This window comes from Syngnathoides biaculeatus, chromosome 2 (genome assembly GCF_019802595.1).
Source record: "Syngnathoides biaculeatus isolate LvHL_M chromosome 2, ASM1980259v1, whole genome shotgun sequence".
Lineage (NCBI taxonomy): Eukaryota > Metazoa > Chordata > Actinopteri > Syngnathiformes > Syngnathidae > Syngnathoides > Syngnathoides biaculeatus.
Window position 1 is genome coordinate 14314714 of NC_084641.1, and position 26395 is coordinate 14341108.

At 39.4% G+C, this 26395-nt stretch overlaps 2 protein-coding genes and 1 non-coding gene across 5 annotated transcripts in view; 2 read left to right on the forward strand and 1 right to left on the reverse strand.

Moving 5' to 3' along the window:
- Positions 1-370: 370 nt before the first annotated feature.
- Positions 371-13887, reverse strand: wrap73 (WD repeat containing, antisense to TP73). Of its 2 annotated transcripts, none has more exons than XM_061835145.1 (13): positions 13726-13887; positions 13143-13229; positions 12895-13047; positions 11760-11876; positions 7303-7375; positions 6702-6805; positions 5026-5112; positions 3913-4047; positions 3711-3788; positions 3527-3629; positions 3322-3393; positions 2959-3150; positions 371-673 (listed from the first exon to the last, which is right to left on the reverse strand). In XM_061835145.1, exons 2-13 carry the CDS (start codon positions 13209-13211, stop codon positions 561-563), a joined length of 1296 nt encoding a protein of 431 aa, XP_061691129.1. In that variant the 5' UTR covers positions 13212-13229; positions 13726-13887; the 3' UTR covers positions 371-560. The 2 variants fall into 2 exon arrangements, with proteins under 2 accessions (XP_061691129.1, XP_061691120.1); XM_061835136.1 differs by having other exon boundaries at positions 3268-3393; positions 13726-13885.
- Positions 11888-26395, forward strand: part of tp73 (tumor protein p73) — a 30844-nt gene continuing 16336 nt past the window's right edge. Inside the window, exons 1-4 of one of the 2 annotated variants that reach the window (XM_061835118.1) lie at positions 11888-12026; positions 15883-15978; positions 16571-16721; positions 24225-24470. In XM_061835118.1, coding sequence (XP_061691102.1) covers positions 11995-12026; positions 15883-15978; positions 16571-16721; positions 24225-24470 — 525 coding nt within the window. In that variant the 5' untranslated portion in view covers positions 11888-11994. Of the gene's footprint in view, positions 12027-15882; positions 15979-16570; positions 16722-22681; positions 22818-24224; positions 24471-26395 lie in introns of those variants that run through there. The other variant, XM_061835125.1, reaches the window with a different exon arrangement.
- trnai-gau (transfer RNA isoleucine (anticodon GAU)) lies at positions 18032-18104 on the forward strand. Its single transcript has one exon. It is a non-coding gene; the product is annotated as a tRNA-Ile (tRNA).

Consider the following 26395-nt stretch of genomic DNA (forward strand, 5'->3'; position numbering starts at 1 on the left):
AGTATTAATGATTTTTTTTTTTTTGGTTTTGTTTTTTGTTTTTTTTTTGAGGCCCCGTAGCTCAGTGGTTAGAGCACTGGTTAGGTAAACCAGGGGTTGTGGGTTCATATCCCACTGGGGCCTCCACTCCTGAGAAGGGTTGTGTCAGGAAGGGCATCCGGTGTAAAAATTGTGCCAAACATATATGTGGGTTCATCTGAGATGACACTCTGTGGCAACCCCGAAAGGGACAAGCCGAAAGAAGAAGAACATTAATGACTTTTTTTTTTTAATGGTACTATAAAATATATGCCAAAACAACTGTCATCCACCTCTGACATTGGTTTTAAAATAAAATGCCAGAGATATTTTATCAATAAAACACACAATACATTATGCCAAGTTTTATTCAAAATTCAAAAAATATAGCAAAATACAAATGCTAAGAAATACAAGGCAAGTTAAAGCTACGTGCCTAAGTCTTTTTTTTTCCATGAAAAAAAAAGGTCAGGGTTTCCAAAATGTTCAGTGCGACATCAGTTTACTGGGGAAAATGTATTCCAATCATGTTGCTGCTCAGATCACTTGTCCTCAGTGTCAGTGTTTGTGTAGCACAAACACAGCTCCTCCTTCCCAAGTAGAATGAGAGGATCTCCATGGCAGTGCCAGGTCAGCGACTGGACCTGGAAACCACCTGGAAGGGGACAGACAGACACAGACAGCCATAGAAGTATGAGCTGAGGAAATTTGAATGTGTTTTGACACAAAACACTTTTATTGTCCTTTGTCACGTTTGTGGAGGTTGTGCTGTTATTGTTACTTTTTTCTCTTTTCTTTCCACAAACACCAACAGGTGCTGAATATTGGAACTTTTCCCCCCTGAAGATAAAGGATTAAAAACAATACTGCACTGCTTGAATATCACAATTTACTAAGTGTCAAATCAGGTTGCTCAGAGTACTTAACATCTTGGATTGGTATAGTATGTAGTGATGCACTGTGTTCAATAGTGTACAGGTCATTTATTTGTGTGGACTTTCAAGTTGTTGACAGCATTTATACACTTACTTCCTATGATTCTGTGATTGTAATGTATTCACATCTATGTAGACACATGGTGGAAGTACTCTACTCTCTCTTTGCATCCATTTAAATTGATCGATAAACCCTTATGCTTTCATATTATGATGAATTTTTGATGTTGGGTTAATAACAACACAATAGTCCAGTAGCTTTTGGAAACATGAACCATATCATTTCTCAGTATTTGCAGTAATAATGTGAGAGAATAACAGTGCCATGAAAAAGTATTTGGCGCCCTCCTGATTTCTTTTTTTTTATTATTATCATTTTTACATTTGACAGACTATGTTTTCAAATCATCAAACCGATTTTAATACCACTCAGAGACAACTCAAGAAACTACAATTCCATTTATTAAGGCAAAAAAAAAATAAAAAAATCAAAACCTTTGTGACCCTCTGTGAAATATGATTTTCCCCCTGAACCCAATAACGAGTTGTGCCACCTTTTGGCAGCAATAACTGAAATCAAGCGTTTGCAATAAATGGTGATAAGTCTTTCACATCACTCTGGAGGAATTATGTCCCACTCTTCTTTGCAGAATTGTTCAACGCCTCCATATTGGGGGGGGGGGTTTTCTTGCATGAACTGCCCGTTTAAGGTCACATCGCAGCATTTGAACTGGATTCAAATCTTGACTTTGACTTGGCCTCTCCAAAACATTTTTTTGGAGCCATTCACACGTGGACTCGATGGTCTGTTTCGGAGCGTTGTCCTGCTGCACGATCCAAGAGCGCTTGAGTTTGAGGGCACAAACTGATGGCTGGACATTGTCCTTTGGGATTTTCTGGTACACAGAAGAGTTCATTGTTCCATCAATCACAGCAAGTTGTCCGGGTCCTTAGGTGGAAAAGCAGCCCCAGACCATCACACTAATGCAACCATGTTTCACTGTTGGCATATTGTTCTTTTTATCAAATGCTGTGCCATTTTACGCCAGATGTAACGGGCCGCGCAGCTTTCAATAACTTCCTTTTCTGACTTATTAGTCCACAAAATGTTTCTCCGAAAGTCTTGAGGATCATCAAGATGTTTTTAGGCAAATCTGACACGAGCCTTTGTATTCTTTGCAGACAGTAGGGTTTTTTGGCTGGAAACTCTCCCATGGATACAATTTTGGCCAGTGTCTTTCTTTTGGTAATCATGAACACTGACCTTAACTGAGGCCACCGAGGCCTGCAGGTCTTTAGATGTACTTCAAGTTTCTTTTTTTGACTTCCTGGATGAGTTTATGTCACCCTCTTTGAGTAATTTTAGTTGGTTGTCCACTCTTGGGAAGGTTTACCACTGTTCCAGGTTTTGTCCATTTGTGGATAATGGCTCTGACAGCCGTTCGCTGACGCCCTAAAGACTTGGAAATGGTTTTGTAACCTTTTTCCAGACTAATGGATTTTAATCACTTTTTTCTCATTTCTTCGGATCGTTGCATTACGCATTGGTTCTTGAAATCTTGTGGCCTAAGTCGCATTCTCTGACAGATTCTATTTAAGTGTTTTCTTGATTCAAATATGGTGGTAATCCGGTTTGGGTGTGGCTTGTGAAATAGAACTCACCTTTCCCAAATTTGAGGTTACAATGACTTTGTGATTTAACAAGGAGAAGCAATTATTTTTTCATAGAGGATCAGAAAGGTTTTGATCTTTTTTGTGCCTTAATAAATTGAATTGTCATTTGAAAACTGCATTTTGTATTTACTTGAGTTGTCTCTGAGTTAATATTAAAATTAGTCTGAAGATTCTAAACCTTTATGTGAGATATATATGCAAAAAAAAGAACAAAATCAAGAGGGAGGGCAAATCCCTTTTCACGGCACTGTTAAGAGTACCAGCAGCAGCCGCATTTGAAAAAAATAAATAAATAAATAATCTGACAACATCCAATCAATAATCATGTTACCATCTCCAGGGACTTGGACAGAAAGACATCCTGCCGGGGTCCACAGATAAACTTTGGTATTGCCAGTACATATGGCCAGCCGCGAGCATCTTGGGTCCCACTGGAAGCAACGCACAGGCGATGTCTGCTCCAGCACAGCCTCAAGGCTCATTTTCTGTACGTCCCATACCCAGATGACACTGGCCATGTTATCTGTGGTCAAGAAGTGCAGATCCGTAAGCATCTTCAAATTGTACTTTGGGGTCCAAAATGCTTAGTGCTGATAACCAAATACATAGTGGTCAACATGAGGAGCACATGATGCCTGACCATTTTTGGTGGCTAAGTAGCGACTGTCTGAGCTGAAGGCCAAAGTAGACACACCAATCTTGGGGTTTGCTCTGTCTGGATCTGGTCTGACCACAGGCAGTTGAACTGGAGTTGGGTGGATCTCATCTGGAAGGGACCACAAGAAAACTGGTGATTAGAGTGGGGAATGGCTTCTACTTAAACCCAGAAGTTGCTGTAGCCAAATGTGTAATACATACAGGATTTTATTTTGGTCAGTACAACGTAAACATTGACTTACATTTGCTGTGACTGCTTAATACTGGTGAGCCCAGTGTTATGTTGTCGAGAGAGAGTTCTTCATTGCCAGGAGCTGACTTTTTCTCCACTTCCCTATACACAACCTAGCAACACAACAAGTAGCTCTGGTTATTATTAAGGTCCATGGCCTCACGGTTTAACTAAGATGGCATAAGAATACTTACAACTTTACTGTTGTTGATGGTTGCTGGATGTTCAAACTGTGCAATCTTCTTCCATGTGATGTGGTTAAGGACACGTACCTGCATTGCATTAACACTCACTAACAATATTTCGCACATTTATACAATCTTGTGGTAGGAATAAACATGAGGACATCTTTACAGGATTGCTCTAAATTTTCTAGATTTTCTAAGGTGTCCCTACTTTTTCATCAAAGCTGCCAATGGCCAGGAATTGACTGCTGGGGCTCCAGGCCACACACTTGACACCCAGTAACCACTCATAGGCGCTGTAGGTTGACAGTAACCGGCCATCCAGAGAATACAGCAACACCTTGTACTGCCAAGGGGACATGCACGTCAAGCAATGTGCTTTCAACATTATTGGAAGTTTAAGTTCAGCCTTTACATGTATTCCGCTCAAGAATCTGGTATGCAGGTGCTGGTTGTATACGGTAATTAGAATACCATGAAAAAGTTGATTTATTTCAAGAATTCAATTCAAGAAGTGAGACTTGTATGCATTCATTTCACAGCAGCTGACTTTTTGAAATAAAAACGCCAAAATGAGTATCTCAAAAAATTAAAACTAAAACTAAAAAAAAAAACAAAAAAAAACTTTACTACGATAACTCACCTGTTCAAAGGCATGTCTTGTCTTAAAATAGTGATTTGGCATTGTCACCTAGCAATTTTGAATGAACTGAGGGGAGGAGTTTCATTTAGTTACGGCACATCTTTGTCTTATGGAACAAAAACTGCTTTGCTACTATCTTGTAGCATCTTTAGGGAATTACAAACCAAAGTGTTGGAGTCAGTGTGCCGCTCCCATAACAAACTATGAAACATTTTCAGTGGAAAGGTCAGCTGACAAAACTGTTGCAGCTGTCAATGTGATACAAGCTACAGGGATGCCAGTTAACTACCGTAGGGCCTATTGTCAGATGTGTGATAATCTGGGTTTGTGGAAGTTTTTGTTGTTTGAAATGGCATCTAAAGTTTACATTTCTCTGATGAGGCGATAGCTTCTCCAGCAAACACTGTTTTATTCTGTTATTTGCAACGTCAACCTAGTTATGAGTTTCAACATATTTCCCGTGTTTTCACTATGCATTTTCATGCCGACCAGAAGTTAACTTGCCACCTTATACCAAATTTAGAATTGCTGTCACTAACATCAAATTGAGAGTATAAACAAGAATTAAAAATGAATACTAAACCTTTGTGTCATTTTTTTTACACTATTGACTATCATCTTATTAGCATGAGCTTAGCAATAGAGCACCCTTGAAAAGTGTTAAGGCATTGAGGATTTTACCTCCAGGCAGCTGTCCCACACAGCCAGGACGCAGCCATTGGGAGACCACTGTAACCCCGCGAGGTCCTGCGTTTCAGTCTCAAAATGCTGTAAAAGAAACTTATCACCACTACATATAGACACTTCAACAATCAAGACAGTAATATGGACTTAGAAACGGAATAACTTACACATAACCCTAATCATTTTAATAGAACGTAAACCCCTGTTAGAAAAGTTCAACTACAGGTTTTCAGTGCATGTCACACCTCAGATGAATTTCTTAAAGGTCAGAGGACAAAGATTTTAACATTTTTCTTGATACCTCTACAACCACTATACAAACCGCCACTGCCATTACAAAGTGATTATATAGCAGATACACAGCAGTTAAATCAATCCATTAGATGCAAAATGAGCCTTCCTATGTTTGTCTTTTTCTGGCACCACGACATCGCATAAATCAAGCACGGTGTTCATTGGCATTATGTGCTATTGTTCCGTGTTGTTCTTCGCATCCTTGTATATTTGTTATCGTATTATTTAAACGATGTCGCAATGATTTATTGTGTGCCATTTGATGTACAAATGGTTCAGGCAACGGAGAGTTTTTTTTTTTGGGTGGGAGGGGCTTTCCAAGTGAAGAAGGAATACATGACGAGCGGATAAGAAAAGTCAATCAATGGGAATAAACCTGGTCATCTGTGCGTGCCTAACAAGAATTCCACACTCTGCTAATCACTTCAAACCGGCATGTTTTGAGAAAGGCTGAGAAGAAAGCATTGGATGCAGAGGCAAAAGCTGAGAACCAGCTGCAGTGCCAACTATTATTCTTACAGCGAATCAGGACCTCAACCAGCAGCAACAGAAGTAAATCTCGCAGCAGCAAAGTGCCGTAGACAAGTGGTGATGATTTCTTTGTATATATCTACGACTCCAGTATGGTCACTATGCACTGGGCTGTAGGGAAAAAAAAAAGAACCACGCACTTCTCTTTTCAGTTTTGTCGTTTGTATATTTGCCTGTATGACATGCCAACAGACACGGAAAAGAATGTGTGTGCACGGCGTATTATAACGTAACTTGAGTGGGGCACACAATATAGAGGAATAGTGCATCCTATCTAAAAGCTTGTGCCGTGTCACTGAAACATTACGAATATATAATATGTATAGTCGTGCTCAAAATTATTGGCACGCCTGGGGCTAATTCAAGCCATGACTGGATAAAAAGACATGCTTTTGACATACCGTCACATCGAGTCAGTGGCATCTCTCTTTTTCTGTTCCATAGCTGCTCCTTGGCTACTCGTCGTCGTCACTGCCTGATTGGCGCAAGCATTTACGCTTTGACGATGACAAGTTCAGTTAGGTCCTCCAGTACGTCGAAATCCTCCTCCTACACATATTCCAACATCTTGCTCACTGTTGCATCTAGAGTTTATCCTGGTAGTCCTTGCGGTAAATAAAGTAACCACACCCCCCTGTTTTGAGGTTCAGGTATGTTTGGGGAGGACTCAATATGCATCATATAAACCTCATTTGTAGCTAAACTATGGTTGAAAACTTGCTGGACGTTACCTGCATGTATTACATCACATAAACAATGCTCATGTGAATTTTAACTGACCCAATAACATCTTTGTCATCTGACCTTTAAATGGAGGAAAAGGCCATGAAAAGAAGTTTTCTACTTACCCTGAGCAAGTGCCAGTCATCACACACAAATACACAAACGTAGTCTTTGCAGTCACGACGTTCAGCCAAGGCCATGTAGCAACCATCTCTGCTGAAATCAATACCTATGGGTACAAATAGGACAAAACTGTAAATCTGAAGCTTGTTACAAAAAAAAAATAAAATGTATTTTTACATATCCTACTAGAACAAGCAAGAATGCAACAAAGTTTTACTTTATGAAAATTTAATGGGTGACTTCCAATGTACTTTATCAGGTGTTGCAATGCATAAAAGTTGAGTAGCACAGACTTATTTATAGAAGTTGAGGGGATGCGCAGGTCATGCAAGGGCACGACAGGAAACAGTTACAGACAATCATTTTTTACCAAAGCTGCTGACAGGCATGTAATGAAAAGTAGGCTCAATTTACTGAAAGTGACACAGCTGTTAAGAGCAACAAGTACATTTTGCATACATAGCCCGGGAAGGGCCACAAGGTAAGGATCAGCACGTTATTCATGGACTTGCTCCTGAACTTGTCCTTGAGTCCTTATGGTAATACATAGACACTCAAAAAGCACAAGCAAGTCATTACACCAAAACGTATTCTATTACTCACCCTTGAAACAAGCTTTGGGATTCTTGATATAAGACACAGCTTTGGTGCACAGGGACCACACGGTGATTCTCAGCTGTCAAGACACCACAGCAAGGAGAAAATTAACAACCGTGTCTCATCATAGCCAGAAAAAAAAAAAATCTACACATGCAAAATGCCATAATTAATATCATTTCCACTTCAGTGTTGAAAAAAAAAAAATCTAGTACACCTTGTCAAGGAGCTCATATGGAATTTATCTGTTTACAGAAATGTGAAGTTGAAATAAGAGCATGCCCGATATTGAACGGGAGACATTATTAAACATGACAGATAAAACATCTCTACAAAACCTTCAAAAATATACATGCCAAAGAACATATACGCTTGCCCATAATATAGTCTGACATAATTGGTAAAATGAAAATAAAACTGTCATGCATTTTGCTTTTGGAAATGTGAGGAGCTTTCAGCACAGCATCTAAACAGTCATTTGAACCGAGCCAGTGTCAGTCAGCTAAGTGGCCTGAAATGTCTACGCTGTTTATTGAAGTCATCCAACTGTGCAGAACCTCAAATATGACTTTACTCCGTACATCCTGAATATCCCTTCAGCTGTGTGTTAATAATAATATTGCTCAAGCTTAAGCTCTTGAATCCACTGCATACAACAATACAGATGTGTTTTAATCCGACATGCCATATTTTTGAATGGGTACTTGTGTGTGAGTTTGTGAAAAGGTGGGTAAGTAAATGAATGTAAAGACAATGTCCTCAAAGCCAGTATTCATATTTAACAAATTATTCAACAATTAGAACATATGGAATATTTCCATATCTCCATAGTAAATTATCTAATGGGTAGAATTGTTGAACTAGAAAAGTAGACTTAATTGCATTAACAGGAAATAAATGATGTCAGCAGTTTCTGATTTGCGCCTGAGCAAGTGACTGAGAACAGGCAAGCGTATTTGCTGACTTCTAGTCCAATCTGTCAGCAGAGGATTCCACTCTAGGCATTACACATAGGAAGCCATCTCAAACCAATATAGCCCATTTCTCTTGTTACAGCCTCATGATTCCATCAAGGAACGGGAGCTTCTTCAAGCCAACATATACACAAAGTATGGGTGATCTTATTGTCATCATCTCCGTGTCAACAATTTAGCCTGGCAGCATCGGAGCCAAGTTAGATGATACCTTGGCTACAGCTGTATTAAGAATGATAATCCAAAACCAATCATCTAAAAGTAACTACACGAGCAAAGCTCTACGACGCCCCTTGGCCGCAGTTTGGCACCCCTCAGCAGGTAAAGGTTGGACTCATGATGACGGGGAATGAGAACTGTACAGGACTCAGAGATAAAAGTTAAAAATGCAGTGCGAGATTATGTTTGTACAGTGTTGTGATACATGGGCTCAGGTCCAACATGGCTGCCTCTTTTTAAAGTAGGTGCAATCCTTTGAAAACTGTTTTACCTGAACTGATCAAACAACAAGAAGCTCCCACAATGCAGCCTTTAAGGGAAAGATTTTGGCTTAGTTTAATTTGGTCTGATTAGGAGTGTTTAAACTATATCAATGGCAGTTATGAATAAAGATATGGTTGGAAAAGAAAAGAAAACCTCAAAAGGTACAGTTGTGTTCAAGTTTACATACGCTGGCAGAAAAGATAAGTGGTTGAGCAAAACCAATGTTTTATATCCAACAGGAGTCAAATTAAACTAACGTATTTCAAAAAAGCACAACCATTAAATAAAATACAGCAATAAAGAAAATAATTACAAGGTCAAAGTTCAGTCTTCACATTTTCTCAAAACAATTGACAAGATTTCACAAATTCTGCCTGGGTATGTAAACCGACAAGCATTACTGTCATGGTTACGAAAAGACAGCCAGGTGAAACACAGATGCAGTGAAGAGATTTACCATCACATAATCAGACAGACAAACACATACAGAGGCACGATTCACATCCCAGGCAGCTGTCCCTAACAAGTTATTATAGCAGGGTGTTTATGAGTGGCACTGAAACTCAAGCCTGACACGAACACTCATCTCGCACAGCTTTAATGAAACTTTGCTTTGGGGTGAAGGTAAGTTCAGCAGGCTGGCCGTCAAGGTAGTAGCAAATGCCATTTTGATTCTGTTAAATTCATTTCCAACATTAGTGACAAAATGGCGCTCTGTAAACTGTCAATTATCAGTTTGTTAACATTAGTCTCCACACTGGCCAGTGATCGGACTGGTGAGGGGGCTTGAGTGAATGTCTGTGCAGAGTGCAAGAAATATTTTAATGGAACAGATTTATGTTTAAATTGCAGGGGGAAGGTGGGGGGGGCAATCAAAAATAATTCACTGTGCTTCCATTTATTGTCATTGTCTAGTGAAGTATGCACTTCGAATAATGACATTTGCTCTAAAAGACAAGTTGTCACAATTAGTCGTAGTGTGCATTGTCCATTTAACTGTGTCGCCCCAAATGTAGCCTCCTTTTTCATCCCAGGAAAAAAAAAATTACACGATTGTGGCTTAATTAGCTGTAATCAAACTCACTGCAGTGGTCCAGTTTGTTTCGCTTCACATGGGCCCAGTTTAATAGGCTACACTCTCATTTGCTTAGTGTTACCGCCATGGGTGTGTCGTTGATGGCAGATCATCTCCAATGTGCAGGTATGTATTTTCTTCAAATAAACTCCCAATACGTACTGCCGTTGAGTAAATACACTTGTACTTCTATTTGCGGGGGAACTATGGTATGCATCAAAATATAGGGCATTTTCCATAGAAAAATGGCTTTCTTATTTAGTGTGGGGGGGGGGGGCAGCTCCACTATAAGCCCTCATCACTCACAAAACATGATTACTAGGGAGTGAACATGAAACACCCTTCAAGAGACACCGGTTGTATTTGTAATCATTTTTGGCACCTCATTGTTGGTTAGCAAACTTAGCTGAAGCTTCAATTTTAAGGGCAAAACTGTTGCATCTCTGGAATTAATAAGTAGACTTCGGCATCTTGGAAGATTCTCCAAGTGTGGTCCAAGTACACCGGTGGTATGTGGTATCCCTCTAATGGTACACAAAAGAATCAATGCCAAATCTGTGCCTGTGTGGGTTTTCTCCAGGTACTCAGTTTCCTCCAACATTCCAAATACATCCATGCTAGGTTAACAGAAGACTCTAAATTGCACGTAGTTGTGAATGCGAGTGCAAATGGTTATTTATTTGTGCCCTGTGGTTGGATGACAACCAGTTCAGGGTGTACCCTGCCTCTCGCCCAGTCAGCTGTATTCAGCATGTCTGCAACCCTAGTGAGGATAAGCAATATAGAAACTGGAAGGATGCCTGGATCTATATGAAAACAGTCACAGTCATGTTAGTCATTCTTCATAGAGAATAAGGAATATGACTACTGGTATAGTCATCACGGTTTATATTTAATTTAATTATTTGATTTTACGGTAATAAGGCCACAACAGCAATGCTCCTCAGAGCCAGCCTATGGCGTTTTGTGCAGTTGGTTAACATTAAGATAAGCTCGATTTTAGGCAAAGCTATGTGGTTGTTTAAATACACAACTTAGAATTGAACTCATTTGAAGCCTCTTCTTTGAAGTATTGTTCACAATCTGCTAAACTGTTGTTGTTGACCTGACTTCACCCCAACTACAGTGCACTTATCAATTTTTTTTCATACGCCAAACCAAAATAATTGGCAACTCAACGACAACTTATATCATCAAAAATTAAGATCCTTCGTATCTCAAGCCACCACTTTAGATTTTAGGAATACGAAATAACTGTAGTTGGACCTACTACACTATTTAATGTGAGCCAAGTATGCTTTTGGGTGTAACTTAAGAGAAAAAAGAGAAAATCACTCATTGTGTCAGCGACAAAGCACAAGATTTCCACTTGTAACATTTGTAAAGAGGTATAAACTTTTTTTTGTAATAATTCCTTTCAGTGCAGGCTCTTAAAAAGCCTTTGTTAAATCGTAACCCACTGACAGTCATCAATAGCCATTGATTGAATCACGTTTGAGGGATACTTGTAATTCCAATAGCTCCCTCCCTGGTTGAAGCTAGATCACTCCACAGCTTTTCTAAGCCCCGTTCTTTAATCCTACCAGGCAGACATGTAGACAAAACACTGGCAAACAAAACGAACAAGTGTCGTTTCAATGATCCAACATTTGGATGATGCCAGAGCTACATGATGCAAAAGTGTTCTGGGAGCACTCAGAGAAATGTATGACAAGATGCTAATAGGAGTGGAGCTATGAAATCAGGCTGAATACATGCAGCAGGTGGGGGGCGGGGGTATTTATGTGGTGTTAGAGCTCTGGTGTCTGGCTATTTTTAAGGCCCCCCTTCCTTGTGGGCCAGCAACAGTGGAAATCAGACAAGCATACGCATAAACACATTTGCGTGCGGAAGAATGCATGCCCAGTTGCACACACCAACTTCGCACTTACATGGAACTCAGTGGTGTTGAGAATGTGACGTCCGTCTGGACTCCAGCGAGAAGCGACCAGTCCTATTGAGCCCTCGTCAATTTTACAGTGCCAGTCCGGCTGGTCAATCGACCACACCTGAGAAGACAGAGGGGGAGAGGGACAGCAGGATAATCATCACTAATGACACCCGTTACACACATACCGTCTCTTCCTTAACGTCAGTTTCAAGTAATAGCCACGTGTGCAAGAGACCATGAAAGATTGGCGATGGATCCCCCTACAGAGGTAAGGCAGTGTGCAATAACAATAAAACGCACCACTTTGTTTCCTTAGTAGAAATCTTTTGTCTAAAAAATACATTCCTTGTTATGATATCTTTAGTTTCAATTTTTACAGTTCATGTTTCAAGCATAGCTACATCAAGTTGTTGCATTCAGAGTATGCCACTAATCAGAAAGTCAGCACAGCGAAAAAGTCATCTTTATAAATGCCTTGTGGTTTTGAAGTACAGTAATTCATCATTATTGTACTGTTGGCAACAGCATAATAACAATCATCTATCAGAAAGCCAAACTGTTCTCAATATTTCAGAACTGGCCAACTCATTTTTAAGTCAGTTTTTGGAGAAAAAAAAAAAATCAACGAAGAGTCCATTTTCCTCCCTTCAACTTTTGAGGATTTCCCTTATTTGGATGACAGAGAATCTACAGACAAATAAAGAAAAAACATATTTTTTTAGAAATCATGTGTATTTTTTGTATATGTGATCAGAAGTTGAAAACGACTTGGGTAACAATAATATTAGGCTAATGATTTCTTTTATCATTTTGTTGTACTCACTTGATTATGAAAAGATGAAACAACATTAATGACATTAATTAAGTACTCATCCCTCACTGTCAAATACAGAATAGGAACATCGGATGTGACTTAATTAAAAATAAATTGTTGCTCATGTTTAAGTGATGATTTAAATTTATATATCAAGTAGTCACAAACTGCATTGGTTGACACTCAAACCAGAATAAACAAACCAGAAACAGGTAACCCAGTGTCACATTTCAAATATAACTTCATCATCAGCAAAACAATCCTGTTTTTTTTTATTATGATTATTTTTACTAAAATTATTGGCATCTTCTACACAGCCTACCTGTACCAGTCCCCTCTTGTACATAGCACACAAGATGAATTGAGAGTCAGACGACCATTCCATGTGAGATATCTGGTCCAGACAGGTGTAGAGCTGCAGGATCTGCAGCGTGTTCACATCCCGTACCACCAACCTGTACTGCACACAGGTAGCCTACAAAAACAATTGAAAAAGAAAAAAAAAAAAAGGATTTAAAAAAAAACTCACTTTCCAAATAATGACAATTAAATGCAATACATTAAACTTACTAGATATATCCCATCTGGAGAGACTTTACAAAGCTGGTTGGATTGTTTGAAGACCTCAGAGAAATTCATGTTGAGGACTCACTATTTCTAGACAAGAAATGTAACGATTATGGAAACACCAGAATGAATTTGTTTCATCGAAGAATATGTTGCTCACCTAGCGGGAGTAATTCCCAGATGAAACATGAGATGGGGACACAGGTCCAAAAAAAACAAACAAGCACTCCTCTAATGTTACCCACAAAAACAATAACTAAGCTCGATCAAGCAATACAATCCCCGTATGCTTCTTATTGTAAACGGTAAAAAAAAGGTGACGTCATAATAAAAACAAACAAACGGAAAAAAAGATTTTAGCAGCTAATCGAAACAAAACTACAGATTGCTAACTCGCTCGCGACTTAAAACAAGTTACTTACATGAACTACAAATGAAGTTTGAAGGGGAACTTAATTTGACTTTCTGTCGATCTAGCCAGTAAAACACATGAACGCCAAACAAGCTAAAAACTCGCTGACGGCTACACGACTAATTCAACGTTAGCTTAACACGCTACGCGCGTCACCGAATGTATTTTGCTAACCTTAGTTATTTGCATAACCAGGGACGGACCATCGTCGATTCGAAAGGAGACGGTCAAGTCAAGTACGTAGTTTAGAAAAGTTCACCTTGTTGGCTGTCATTAACACACGCTGTGTAAGAAACACAAACTGGTTTGTTTGTATTTGTACCACTTGACCACGTAGAAGTGCTGACCAATCAGCATATCGATCTGTTTTTTTTTTGCATTCTGGGAAATGTAGTTTCATTATCTCGTTCTTTCTCTGCGTAAAACTGAACGTTATTGTCACGCACTGACGTATCTTCTAAAGTATAATGTTACATTCCTTTTAAACAAATCAAAGTGCTCTCGGTCATGTAAAATACCGATGAAAAAAATACTTTGTTCATTTTAATTGTTTTGACAGAGCCTTTCTCTACCATTAGAATGATGTTACTACTGTATTTCCCTTTTCGTGGATGTTTAATGTTGTGTATACATCATTAGGAAGCCTAAAATAAAAAAAAGGGGAAAAAAGCCTAAAATCATCCATCTCCGGAGATACAGAAGGTTTCCCGCTTGTGTGCGCCCAAAACGCGCTGCCGACCGCCTCCCTTCTTTCTTTCCCTGATCTGAAGTCCGTCAGCAAAGCTCACACTTCCCAGGCAGCATGCAACTTACATTCCCTGTCCTTATCATTCTCGTCATTTTGTTTCTCCGAAAAGTCAATATTCTTTTGCATTATAATCTGAGTTTGAGTTGGGTCGATTTTTTTTTTTCTTTTGGTTTTTGTTATTGTCCTTTATATGGAGGCTCAGTCTCTTGGTATGTTCAACAATAAACAGTTGAGCTCTGGACACAACACAATTCCTTTTGGATTAGGATAATAACACACTTCAGGTAGGTCAATGTATGTTGTTTTTTTTTTTTAGTTGTGATGTTAGCAGTGTGACAAATTCTCGTATTTATATATTTAAATTGACAGCGGAGGCCTATAGGCTCCAGGATTTGTCGGAGCCATTTTAAAATAATTATCTTGTTGATTAACAATGTCTCAGCAGTCAATGTATTTTATGTATTGGTTCCGCTGTTATTGTCATAATTAACATGATTTCATTTCTGATTTGATTTCATTTTAATAGGGCAATGAGCATCAACAAATCAAAAATGTTCGTTGTCATTTTAACCAACAGGATCATATTGGTGTCCGAATTCTTCACATTTATCGAAAAGGTCATCATCACTGTCCTCCTCATCATCTTATTTTAATGCGTCAATGTTTTAATAAATTAAATAAAACTGTCAAATTAATTGAATTCGTCCACATGGTGGTTGGAGAGATTTGAATAAAATGTATAATTAATTCCTTTACATTTGGGACTGTATACTTTTTTCCCCATAAACTGACTCAGGGGAATGCAGTGTCTGTGTGTGCGCGCGCGCGTGTGCGTGCTATGCGTGTTACGTGAGTGTTGCCATGGGGGCCGTAACCCAGCAGTGGAGACAATTTATTTGTGCACTTTGTTAATTTTTGATTTTTGTGACAGAAATTAGTGTTAGAAAACAGTAAGAATAACAATAAGAACAAAAAAGGAAGTCCAGACGGCTGGTTTATATATATATATATATATATATATATATATATATATATATATATATATATATATATATACTGCGATTAGACGTGAACATTGCAAGCACGTTCCTTCGCCTTAATTAGGACGTAAAGCGGCAGCACTCTTTATGGAAATGATAGTTCTGAAAACATAAAAAATAAATAATATGACACCCTCGCTTATTTCACATCAAGGTTTTGAGCGCTTGAAGAATGTTAACTGTGATCCGGATGTAAAATTAAATGCAACGTAAAAATATATTATGTTGCCGAAAAAAAGCCATGAATAAAATAATCTGTAAATATACATTATCATTTTTTTTAATATACAATTGATCGCTTTGGTATCTGATGTTGGAGCACCAAGTATGGGTGTGAATCAATTTGAAGGAGACCGTGATGCTCAGCATCCTCCCACTGATGAGTTTGCAGGTCTGGGCACGCCCAGGCCCCCTGATACCCTCCAACTACATTGGTTCCATCACACCTGTTTGCGCGTGTGTGCGTCTGTGCATGTATGTCCTATAATATGAGGTCTTAATATGTACAATAGCCTATGAATAATAATTAGTGTGTCTTCACAGAGTGATCTGCCCTTCGCCAGACCACCCAACCTCCAAAATGTCCCAGACCTCATTGAATGAAGAAGGAGGCAGCTTGGAGCACCTGTGGAGCTCCCTGTGAGTGTTACCTCAAAATGCCTGGAACATTCGGTGTGACGAAAAGATATTCAAACAAAAAGTGTCTTCAAATGTGAAAAGGGATCCAAGCATAGTTTTAAGTATATGTCACATATTTAAAAGGAAAGTTGCAAAATAAAAGCAATCAATTTTCTATATGCTATTTACTCAAAGAAGAGGTTTGAGAAGTTTTGTATGAACACACCTGCACCGTCTCATGAGATCAATACAGAAGATACTGTATTAGCAGAGATGCTCATATTTGTGGCCTACTTTAATCAGGTTATTTTATATTATTTTGACCCAACTGCTGTTTGTAGCGTTGTTTTTACAATTTCTTTCCAACAGTTCCACAACAAACTGAGAGCTGTTATATTTCTTAAAGTTTATAGTCTACGAATTGCTCACCTTCTCTGACTTTCTCTGCATATTTCAAGCTGTACATTTTTTTTGCAGTTATTAACCCCATATATTTTGTGATAATAGGACAGTAATCATTTTATCAACCATTTGATGAGCAATATTCTTTTTAGACACACTGTGCTTCAAAAGCAGGTTATTGCTGATTATAATTTCAATGTATTATGCATAGGGAGCCAGACAGTACCTATTATGAGCTCCCCCTAGACAGCCAAGGAGGTGGACGTCCAGTACCTTCTACAAGCATGTCGGGGAACCAGAGCAACACTGCTGAGGTTTCCGTGGATGTCTACCACATGAGGGAGATGAACGACAATGTGATGGTAGGAAAAAAAAATGTCAGCTTGGATTCAGTATGTTTGGTACAGTACAACCCCGTGCACACAGCATCATCACCACCACACCACTGTTATTATCAATCCTTTCATTTTTCCCTCCACTGTTCCCTCCAAGAGGCTTTCCCTCTCTTGTGCTGCCTTTTCCCTCTTTGTGTCCCCACTGAGGCTCCTTCGGGACTGACTAGTTGTTTTGTGTGTGTGTGTGTGTGTGTTTGTGTGTGTGTGTGTGTTTGTGTGTGTGTGTTGGGACATGGCTAATTAAAGACCCAGCCAGGAACCCCTTGCTAAATCAGCACTGAACCATCTGTAGGCTGATGTGTGTTTACTCCAAAGTCAAAAACATGGGCCTAGTGAGTCAAAGGTTGCAGACAGACAGTGGCTATGACATTGATGGATTGGCTTGTTATTTTCATTGCAAAACAAATATTATTGGTTGATAAGCATTACCACATTAGTATATTGCTTTCCATCTATACATTCATGGATTTGTCCGATCTAATCGTTTTGCAGGCAAGTCTAGGCCTGCCTGTCCAGTTAATGAATACTCAAGACGGGTTTAAAAAAAAAAAAAAAAGTTGGGCGAGTATTTGTTTTTGCAAGGCTAGTTGAGGAGGCCGCTCAGGTAAGAGATAAAGGTGATGTTCTGCATCCGTCATCATACCCGCGGCCATAAATAAGGCAGAGAGAATGTCTCATTTGACTAAATTCACTTTACTACGGCACTATTTGTAATGTTGTTCTGGAGCGCATTCTAATTTTTGTGGTAAATGAATGGTCACATTCATCCTGCAGTGGGCATTCTACTCTACGGGTATATGATTTAGTGTTACTCTGCGGAGAGTCACTTTTCCCAACGATTAAGTCAATGAAAGCGCACAGAAGAGAACTTTGTAACTTGACACTGGTGTATTTTTGCGTGCATGCACGGTAACTGCTGATCGGATCATCTGAGGATCATCTGGATATCGGAAGCTCTGTATATCAATCCAATGGGGCAGCATGTTGAACAAGTGGTTATCACAACTGCCTCACAGTAGTGAGTTTTGTGCTTCGAATCCGGGATTCTTCCTTCTTGTGTGGAGTTTGCATGTTATGCCTGTGCTTGTGTAGGTTACCTCTTGGTACTCTGTCTTTCACCCACATTCCACCCCCCCCCAAAAAAAAAATGCATGTTAGGGTGACTATTATTACTAAAGTTGTCCATATTTGTGAATGTGATTGCCTGTTTGTCGAGTGTCTGTAAAGGCTTACAGGCAAATTGATTTAGGGGGTTTATATGAATGAACTGTAGTAGAGGCCCTGTAGCTCAGTGGTTAGAGCACTGGTTTGATAAACCAGGGGTTGTGGGTTCGTATCCCACTGGGGCCTCCACTCCCTGAGAAGGGTTGCATCCGGCGTAAAAATTGTGCCAAACAGGGCATCCGGCGTAAAAATTGTATGTGCGTTCATCTGAGATGACATGCTGTGGCGACCCCGAAAGGGACAAGCTGAATATGAATGAACTGTAGTCCAGCCCTGATGCACCCTTGTCCTTTTTTGGGACTTTGATGTTTTCCATTAAAGATGACTCAGTCAAAACCAAATGATAGAGGAATGAAATTTGGCTACAGTTTTCGCTCCATTTTTAAGTTTTAAGAAATAGGAGAGTAACATTGACTTTACACGATCATCCCATTCTATGGTGCCATTAACTCCCATTATAATTGGCATTCCAAAATACTGTATACTGTCAAATTGATGTGTTATAATGTTTTTCCAATGAATACAGAATGACTCCCGACATTGGGTGTGAAACAGAGAAATAATTTTGGGGTGTATTTACATACCTAAACTCCAAAATTGAAACAGAGGCAAAACTATTATTGTTTTGTACATCCAAGTTTCTTCTCTCCTATTACTAAAGACTTGGAAATGGTGCCATATTGAAGTTTAACTTAAAGTTAAAATTTGTAGAAAAAATTCAGCCCTCCATCCTTTGATTATTACTGATTCATCTTTCATAGAAAGCATTAAATGAAAATATATATATATAAAATGGACAAGAGGAGTTGGTCTACAGTTCATTTACATAAACTCCCTAAATATTCTGAAATAGTTCTCTGTATTGTACTGTATGTACAGTGCTGTTTGCTTTTCCTACAACGAGGGCATGAAGTTCAATACCTGGATGACATTATGTTGGGATTAAAAAAAAAAAAAAAAAAAACAGAAGGACAATAGTCATGTTGGTGTATTGTATTTCTCCAGTACATTGTTCTTTGCTAAGTTCGATATGAAGCAGCTTTTTTTAATCCCTTTCGGACCACATGATGCATTCCACAATGGTTAAGGAAAGGTCATATAAAGCTTAAAATAATGTAACTGGATAGAAGATTTGACTTTCCACAGAGTCTCGAGGTCAAATGCTCAAAAACCAAGGCGTTGATTGGCCGAAATATCTGTGTCATTTGAAATTGGATGGAGTACACATGTGGGTCCAATACGCAATATATATATATTTTATATATATATATATATAAAACAATATTCCATTAGAAGGCAAGAGTTATACAATAAACCTTTGTATCAAGCTGTTGTTGAGTTTTCGGCCACGCTACCCAGAGAATGCCCGATCTCCTCAGATCTTGGGGTTTGGCCCTGATTAGTACTTGGTTGGGAGCCAGGTGACCATTTTGAGTGACAAACACTTCTAAATTCTTTTTACATATAAATAAGTAAATAAATAAATTAATAAATGTGTTTGTGGCAGCACAGTGGATCAGCTGGTAAAAGCGTTGGCATCACAGTTCTGAGGTCCCAGGTTCAATCCCGAACCCGCCTGTGTGGAGTTTGCATGTTCTCCCCGTGCCTGCTGGGTTTCCTCCGTGCACTCTGATTTCCTCCCACATCCCAAATACATGCAACATTAATTGGACACTCTAAATTTCCCCTAGATGTGATTGTGAGTGTGGCTGTTTGTCTCAAGGTGCCCTGCGATTGGTTGGCTACCAGTGCTGGGTGTACCCCATCTCATGCCCGCTGACAGGTGGGATAGGCTCCAACACTCCCCGCGACCCTCGTGAGAATAAGCGGCGAAGAAAATGGATGGATGGATAACTATGTTTGTAAATTGAGACACTATAATTATTGATGTGTCCATACCTTTGTGAAATTTTTGTTTGCGGTTGTGCCTTGGTATTTTTCTAATGTAAAAATGGATGCCTTGGCTTGACAAATTTTGAGAAACACCTTTAATTTTTATCTTTACCTAATATTTACAGCAGGGGGCAGAAGGATTCCCTCCTACTATATGTGGCCTCATTTTCCTTGAGCTCTGATTCCATTCTTTATTCATATCAGTTATCCATGGATGGTTTCATCTCATTAGTTTTTGCCTCTTCACGTTGACGATGTTTATTTACATAGCCAATAGCAGCAAACAGAACTTCAGCAAAGGGGTCATTTTTCCATCCTCCGTCTATTATGTTTCATTCATCTTGACAGGTGCGTGCTGCTGTGGATGCCCTACCTACATTTTTAGGTGTTTTCAACCTTTTTAGGGTCATCTTTTCTGAGTGTACATAGTGGACAACATCACATGTTGTTGAAGCCTGAAGACACAAGTACACACTTAGATGCATGCACACACAGACAATGGCTTCAGAGGTGGCTCTGTTTCAACTTGGTTTAGATTGAGTGTGGTTGCCGAGACCAATCACACATGTGAGCACATGCGTTTGTGTGATATCTGTGCACAGTTTCATGTTGATGTTTTCCAACATAAACTTGGCTTACCTCATTGCCCTGTACCAAAAAGATGGATTTGAAAGGCAATAATAATAGCAGACTCCGGTCAGGACAGTCTGGTACCCAAAGTCTTTTACTACAAAGCAACTCTGCAGTAACATATGCAGAATTTGGTTTGGCATTGTCTAGCTGAAATAAGCAAGTGTGTCCATGAAAAAGACGTTGCTTGGATGGCAGCATATTTCTCCAAAACCTGTATGTACCTTCAGGTGTAATGGTTCCTTCACAGATGTGTACGTTGCCATTGACACTAACACAGCCCCACACCATCACAGTTGCTGGCTTTTGAGCTTTGCATCCATTGCAGTCTGGATGGTTCTTTTCCTCTTTGGCCCGGAGAACACGATGTCCACAATTTCCAAAAACAATTTGAAATGTGGAATCGCTGAACCACAGAACATTTTTCCACTTTGGGTCAGTCCATCTCAGATGAGCTCGGGCCCAGGAAAGCCATCAAAATTTCTGCGTGTTGTTGATAAATGCTTTTGGTTTACATAGTAGATTTTTAAGTTGCACATGAGGATGTAGTGTATTTACTGACATTGGTTTTCTTAAGTGTTCCTGAGCCTATGTGTGTGGTTACATCCTTTACACATTGATTTCATTTTTTTATGCAGTGCCGCCTGAGGGACCAAAGGTCACGGGGATTCAATGTTGGTTTTCGGCCTTGCTGTTTGCATGCAGTCATTTTTACAGATTCTCTGAACCTTTTGATATTATGGACCATAGATAATGAAATCCCCAAATTCCTTGCAATTGTACATTGAGTAACATTGTCCTTACACTATTTTGAGTATTTTTGCATGTACTTGTTCACAAAGAGGTGACCCTCGCCCCATCTTTGCTTATGACTGAGCAACTCAGGGAAGCTCATTTTATGCCCAATCGTGGCACCCACCTGTTCACAATTAGCCTGTTCACCTGTGAGACGTTCCAAACAGGTGCTTGAGAAGCATTTCTCAGCTTTCTCTGTCTTTTTGCCACCTGTCCCATCTTTTTGGAACATGTTGTAGCCATAAAATTCCAAATTCATGATTATTTGCTAAGAACGATAACGCTTTTCAGTTTGAACATTAAACATATTAGTTTTGTAGTTTATTCATTTCAATATGGGTTGAACATGATTTGCAAATCACTGTATTCTCTTTTTATTTGTTTAACACAATCTCCCAGCTTTATTGGAATTGGGTTTGTAAATACCTTTTAAAGGGCACCATTTGAAACTGGCTCTTACAAGAGTTTGCCTGAATTTTGTGTCTAGTTAGTGTATGTTGCACAGCTTGTCCGTATGTTTGAATCAATGTATAGATCCATTTATCCACGTGTGCATACACGCTCACATCCCACAGTTTGCATTATGTCTGGGACATTGACCCGTCTCTTTGCTTTAATCTGATAAACCAGGGCACGGTAATATCATGGACTTTACATATTCCCCAAGCCTGTGGCTTTGTCTAGTTCTAAACAATCAAACAAGGAAATGACTTGTGTTTTCAGACTGCGAAAATCAGTTGAATATTAGATTTGGATTTTGACTTAAGTGTCACGTCATTATAAAAGAAAAAATCACACCTGTTTCTAGGTGTGCATGAGTAAAGGTACTTTTTATTTTCTTAAAACAACTGACAAAAGGTTTTCGTTATTATCAATGTTATTGCATATAGAAAACGTTGTTTAACTTGACATTTTTCACCTACATAGGATTAAGGTTAATTTAGGTCTTGAAAATGTAAAACTGTGCTCATTCATTAATGTAATGATGAGTAACAGAATACAGTATTTGTGTCATACTATCAAAATTCTTTCTCTCTATTCACACATGCACACACACATGCCCAGACAGTGTTTACTTAGTGGAGGCCTTCACAAAGTGTTTTGTAGCATGTGTGTACATGCACCCAGGCATTGCAGTCTATGTCCAGGCATGCCGTAATTAGAATGCTGTACCATTTTTTTAGGTTCCCATCCCTTTTTCCCTCTCTGCTCTTCCTTGTCTCAATCTGTGTCTCCTGTGCGCTACACACACCAACCCTCACCTTTGTCCTGCCTCTACATACTGTGCATGTATATGGGTGCGTGTGTGTGTGTGTGTGTGTGTGTGTGGATGTGTGAGTGAGATAGAGAGAAAAAGAGAGAGACAGACAGAGGGTGAGTGCTGTGTCCACTGATGCGCACCTCACTTGAACTCTGCTTTGTGCAATTGGCCTGCACTCAGTTTTCTTTTTTGGACATCTCTGGCGGAAGTGTTAACACATGTGGCTAAAACTTTAGAGGATGTACTACGTGAAGAAGAAGGTAAATATTCTGGCAATGTTTTATGACAGCAGTTTTCATGTGAAAGTGTGTCTTTTTCAATTATTTCAACATGCCTGTTGTTGTAGACCCATTCAAAATGCATGTTAGTATGGAATATGCTTTTGATTGAGACAAAATAATAATTACTCCTTGCTTCTCTTGGTGATTCTATGTGAACGAGTACAGCACCAATTTGAGGATTTTTTTTAAATAGCTACGTGGATTTGGAGGAGCCCAAAGGTGGACAGATAGACCTGTGATTTTGTGGCAATAATCCTAAAATCAATAGATCATACAATGAATTAAAAGTCTTGTATGCCCTTGTGTAGCGCTTGAGAAGGGGCCGAGTGTGTTAACTTTGACAAGTGTGTCACCACACATGCGCCTCGAAGCAACAACTCTTCCTGCTCCTCAAACACACCAAGGAGGACAAGAGTGGGGTGGCAGCTAATTAGACACTGCAGATTACATTGGTGTTTTACACGTTAACCCATATAGCCCCAGGTGGCTACTCTGTGGATCATTCTGCAACCACAACTGACACACACACAAACACATGCATGCGCGCGCACACACACACACACACACAAAATTGTATGCCCTTGGATGTATAATGATTTTATTGCCTATATCAGAAACAGCTTTGTCGGGAAAGTATGTTAAAACACACAACTAATTTGTCGCTGGTAATTTCAGCCTCTTGAGAACAACAGCAAGAATAAAAATACAAATAAAAGCCACTAGCAAAATATACATTTAAGACATTGGACACTGATGTTCAAAAATCTTGGAGTCTTTAGGGAGAATTAAATGGCCGTTAGAGGGCAGTACTGATCAGGAACAATGTGTAAATTAAGAGAATTGAAACCACTATAACGCTCAATACAGTAATTGTCAAACTACAGAAGTGTAGACCTTGCCACTATGGAGTATGAGTAAACTGTTTAAAAAGTTAATGAATGGAATGTACGCTGGTCTTAGTGTGCATGTTCAACAGCGCCAACCAGAGGGTAATAGATGGAATAGGTGAGTCTAAGAGGATTTTACCTGCCCTTAGTTCTTGCAGCGTGCAAAGCCCTCGAGGGGGCGTGGAGATGATGCGTACGGATATCTTGGTCATTTTTAGTATGAAATATGATAAACTTACCACTACCTGGGCACCAACTTCGGCAGTTGCAAATTGTTAAAAGAATAACGTCTTCACGGAACAAGAATAGTCCAATTGCCTCGATTGAACCTTTGCGGATTCTCATGAATCTGCCCGGACATTCTATACCATAATGTAACCCGAGCCCCTCTTGTGACTCCAAATCGCTGTCTCTCCAGCATCTTTACCTGTCTCCTGCCTCTGTATCTCTCCTCCCTATTCACCTCCCTCATTCTCTCCTCTGCTCTTCTCTCACCCAGTCCCAGTACAATTTGCTCAGCAGCAGCATGGAGAGTCTGGGGAGCAGGGCCAGGCCCACCAGCCCATACAGCTCCGAGAACACCTCTTCGGCCGTGCCCACCCCCTCACCCTACTCCCAGCCCAACTCTACATTCGAGGGCCTCTCGCCTGCTCCGGCAATCCCTTCCAACACCGACTACCCGGGACCACACACCTTCCAGGTGTCCTTCCAGCAGTCCAGCACTGCCAAGTCGGCCACATGGACAGTAAGTACATGCATACTCAATAAGCCTCAGTCAGCATTCTTCATTTTTTTTTCTGTTTTGCTTTGCCACCACGCACCCACATATGCATACACGCTAAGACGTCTGTACACAGTTTCAAACACTTAAGCCAGTACATGTGCAGGCCTGTCCTGTGCCAGGGAAAGTAACGGATCAGCCAATGATTCATCTTGCCTCCTATTCTCTTCTCCTGCAAGTCAAATTAAAAGTGACAAATTGGTTCTCATAATTTCCAATTGGTTAAAAGTCTTTTTAATGGTACAACATTTTTCTTTATATAGATCATTTATTTCCATTGTCATTCATGTTTGTGTTGTTTTTCTTAAATCCAATTATTCTAATAACACATTGGATCTAACCCCTCTCCTTCTCTCTCTCGCTCTCATCACACACACACACACACCACACACACACACACACTAGTTAGCAATTCAATTGCAAGCTTTGGACAGACCACATCATCGCTATGATCTACTTCAGAGGGCCATTATGACTGAAAATAATTTAAAAGTATTATCACCTCATCATATTATATTTTCTCTGCATTTAGTTTCTTACTATATTTGTTTAAGAGCACATTGAATTTGAACGCATAAGTTGTGGAAAATAGTAATAAGCAAATATAATTACTATTGTGTTGTACTATACTGTATATGAAGAAGGGATTTAGAGGGGGAAAATACTTTTTTAATTAATTTCATATTTGGTACAGATTTTTTTTGCCCATATGAAAAGAACATATCTACTTAGCAACAAAATAAGACATAGTCACACTTTATCTGCCTTAGTAGGTCCAGGGCCTCGAGTTTGACGCTTGTGTTTTAATGACTCACCACAAACGGCAACGGTGGTACGGTTCTTATAAAAAGACAAGAATGAAGTAGAGAAAGAAAAGAAATGAGCACATACTTTGTGGATGAAACTTGGCTCTTTGGATCTCTGCTTTTTGTCTCTAAATGGGAAGTGGGATCCCATTGGTGATAGTGTGAATAGATTTACAGCACCCACTCACATGGACACAGGCCCCCGTCCCATAAACTCCCATGGAAGGGTGTCCCACTGGCTGTCACACATTTAACCTTTTTAAAAAGAGTAATGGGATACAAACTGCACTTCCATCACTCTGCATCTGTTTGAATGTGTCTGTTTGAGGGGCTCCTCTGTGACTGTTTGCTGGAGGCAACCATGCATGGTGGGCTTCTTCACGCTGCTCTCAGTGATGTAAGAAGATCCTTCTGGTGACCTAAGAGCATGACCTTTAACCTGCTGCTTTTATTCTGCTGTCTCTTTCTTCCTATGGCCTTAACCTACTTAAACCTGTCAGGTCGAGTGTTTTGAGTTTCATTGTAGCCTGTCCTGAAAAAAAAAAACATTTTCAATTTTCCTCCAAACTTTATTGCCGGACTTTGGTATACAAAATACAAGATATCTTGAAAACAAAATACCTGATATTATTTCATTAGACGCTTTGTAATGTGTAATTTAGATGAACTGCCCTTCATATCATAACTTACCAGCAATTGTTATTTTTTAAAAAAGCCAAGAAGTGCAATAGTCCTAAAAAATGGAAAATGCATCTGAACTGTTTCTTTTCTCTATTTCAAAATGATCTCAAATGATCAATTTGGGTTTGCAAACCTTGTGTCTTGTGGAAATTTTGACCATATGTAAAGGTAATGATCTTGAGCCAGCTGAATATGGGTAAATATGAAGAAACCTGTCATTCGTCAGATGCCACTGTATCATTAAACATGTAGCGATGGGGCCGAAGTGGCTTTAACATAGTTGGCTGTAAAAAAAAAAAAAAAAAAACATTACAATGGAAAGGCCACTGATCATTTGACCTCTCAAAACAACAACAATTTGATACCGTAGCTACAACACATTAAAAAAAAATTCTTTTCCTA